A 2,458-nucleotide genomic window follows, 5' to 3' on the forward strand; every position below is an offset into this window, starting at 1 on the left:
TAGAAGAGAATATTAAGAGAGAATATCTGGTTGTATTGGTTCTGGAATGAATCTACAGTACATGTATTTTCCTTTTTGTTCCCACAGTAATTGCTCTTAACTAACATTTACATTTCCCTCCAAAACTAACAACCAGATAACTAATTCTTTATTCCCTCAAAAACTGCTTCTTTCTCGACCTTCCAGAATCTTCTGCCTTTTTCTTCCACTTCCTTCTCTTGTATGTGATAATGGCATGCAGTCACAATTGTCCATTGACACAACTGGAACTTTCTTCATAAACAAAATTCCATCAAGAAAATACAGATATATGCATTCTCAACTGCAAAAAAACTGACATCCTAGAGAATAAATATGAGAGGGCTTCTATAACAAAAGCTTCTGTCTTGATAATATATGTTCATGTAAATTCAGTATCTAGTTCACCTTCCTTCCTCGAATTCAAAACTGAATTAATTCCCTCAATGAACCCCTGATACATACAAACAAACAAACACACAAAGGATACATAGGGTCATCAAAAGATATGACAGTTATTTCATGCACATCAAGAAGTGCCATCTTAGATAATTGTCGCCACAAAAATGAAAGCATGCATCCAAAGCACCGAAAAAGTGGGGTACTTAACCACATAAAAGTAGCCGATAGTGTTCGGCCTCCTCATAAGCTCTTAATATTCAGCTTTGTTAAGTGCCGGAACCACTATGACTAAAATGCTTTTTGTCCCTATCAAGACATATCCCTGCAACAACTCAACATAATAAAAAATTAGAACATAAATCTTCAATTAACATTCTCCCATGAATTATTATCAAAGCAAATGCGTTGCTTCATTTGATGCAATGGATGTGGATGGCATGGAGAGGTATGGAGGAGGGAAGGGGTGTAAGTTGTTTCCCTTATTTTATTAGAAAATCCTGAAAGGTTAACAGATTTGGTAGCATTTCTTTTTATTCCAAATCTACCAATATCTTTCAGTCAAAAAGTGGAAAACAATGGAAATCACACTTTTACTTCCTTATTCTCAACAAAACAAATGGGGGCACTAATTCCATTTTCCTTATAAGTACCTTCTTCGTACAACTCCATGAATGCATCCCAGCTACAAAATTAATTGCTATTCTCCATGACAGAATTGTTGCTTGCGACAAACAAAAAAAGAAAAGAAAAGAAAAGAAAATAGAGGGAGTTGCTGAGAAGGCCATCTCATTAAATTTAATAAGTAGAAGATCAAACATGTCAAGAAGCAAAAAAGAAAAAGAAAATATTTGAAATGCGCTCATCTTCCTCAAATAAATTTGGGCATGAGTTAATACCTTCTCATGGTCCTCGCACAATGTATGCCGACCATTGAACATCACAGCAAGGACTGAATCAGGTTTACGCTGCGTCAAAGTACCAACAGTTGTGCAAAAATTTTTCCCTCCTGAAAAATACACACACCATAAATCAGTTGCAACAACTGAGAGCATTAAGTGAAGTAGAACTAAATATTAAAAGGCAACTAATAACTATTCACTTACTACCCTTCATTACTTAAACGTTCTTGAAATTCAGTGGAGACCACCAAAATTTCAAATTTCAACTCTTTGTATGGCAGCCGAGAAAATGGAGGGAAAATAAATTAAACCGCATCGAGCAAACTGTGAAAACTTATATAATTGAAGAGCAGGATTAATTACTCGCATCACGTCAAAACTAAAACGATAACCAAAATTAGTATTCCTCTTTTTGCTTTTCGACCACATAAATACAATGTAAAATAGGGTTCAACTGCTTACGAAATAAGGATCAAATTACATTGTTTACATATAGGATTCCAAACAAGGAGTTCACTTGAGAGAGAGATGACCGATCGATGAGAAGATAAATTGTTGTTCTCCCTTCCCTCTGGGAGTTAGGATTTTTGTTTTTTTTGTGGGTCTCCAGTGTGGAGTTTTCTCTTAGTCTCCATTTTTCACGAGTCAATTTTTGTATTTTTGTGGGCTTTAAAGAGAGACGTTTATAACAGTCGCCTCATTCGAAGTCGTTTTTTGGAGCCTTATATGATGGTCGGTTGGGTTCTTTGGCCTTTCTTCCACCTATAACTGTAGAAGCTCCGGTGATTCAGTTGGTTCCTTTTGGTTACTGATAAGCGTTATGCAACTTTAAATCTTCGCCGACGATAGAGCTAGTTACGTTTTTGTGGACGTATATAGGCAGCTAGATATTATTCTGTTAAGTAATAATTTTAAAAGTATTATTTAGTATTTTAATCCAATTAAAATATTAATATTTAATGATTAAAAAAATAAAGGGTAAACTGTAATTTAGTCCCTGTGATTTAGTGAAATACAAACTTTCGTCCCTCTGTTTTAAAAAACCTTCAATTTAGTCACTATAATTTTTAAAAACTATACAATTGGTCCCTTCCGTTAGATTTTCAGTTAAATCACTATTAATTTTAGTTAAAAAGACT

At 34.5% G+C, this 2,458-nt stretch overlaps 1 protein-coding gene across 5 annotated transcripts; it reads right to left on the bottom strand.

Moving 5' to 3' along the window:
* Positions 1-2,144, bottom strand: LOC110621708. 5 transcript variants are annotated; one of them, XR_002489013.1, is made up of 3 exons: positions 1,527-2,144; positions 1,317-1,426; positions 1-742 (listed from the first exon to the last, which is right to left on the bottom strand). XR_002489013.1 is itself a non-coding variant. In XM_043958923.1 (3 exons), the coding sequence occupies exons 1-3, from the start codon at positions 1,531-1,533 to the stop codon at positions 671-673; spliced, it is 435 nt and encodes a 144-aa protein (XP_043814858.1). In that variant the 5' UTR covers positions 1,534-2,144; the 3' UTR covers positions 1-670. The 5 variants fall into 5 exon arrangements, 3 of the variants coding, with proteins under 3 accessions (XP_043814858.1, XP_043814857.1, XP_043814856.1); XM_043958923.1 differs by having other exon boundaries at positions 1,071-1,426; XM_043958922.1 differs by having other exon boundaries at positions 1,071-1,426; positions 1,524-2,144.
* Positions 2,145-2,458: the final 314 nt, after the last annotated feature.

Source organism: Manihot esculenta, chromosome 8 (assembly GCF_001659605.2).
Source record: "Manihot esculenta cultivar AM560-2 chromosome 8, M.esculenta_v8, whole genome shotgun sequence".
Classification (NCBI taxonomy): Eukaryota; Viridiplantae; Streptophyta; class Magnoliopsida; order Malpighiales; family Euphorbiaceae; genus Manihot; species Manihot esculenta.

Coding starts and splice junctions, on each gene's coding strand:
- LOC110621708 (XM_043958921.1), bottom strand. CDS start 1,472: ATGCTCTCAGTTGTTGCAACTGATTTATGGTGTGTGTATTTTTCAGGA. Junction 743..1,070: donor CATGGAGTTGTACGAAGAAG/GTACTTATAAGG, acceptor GAGTTGTTGCAG/GGATATGTCTTGATAGGGAC.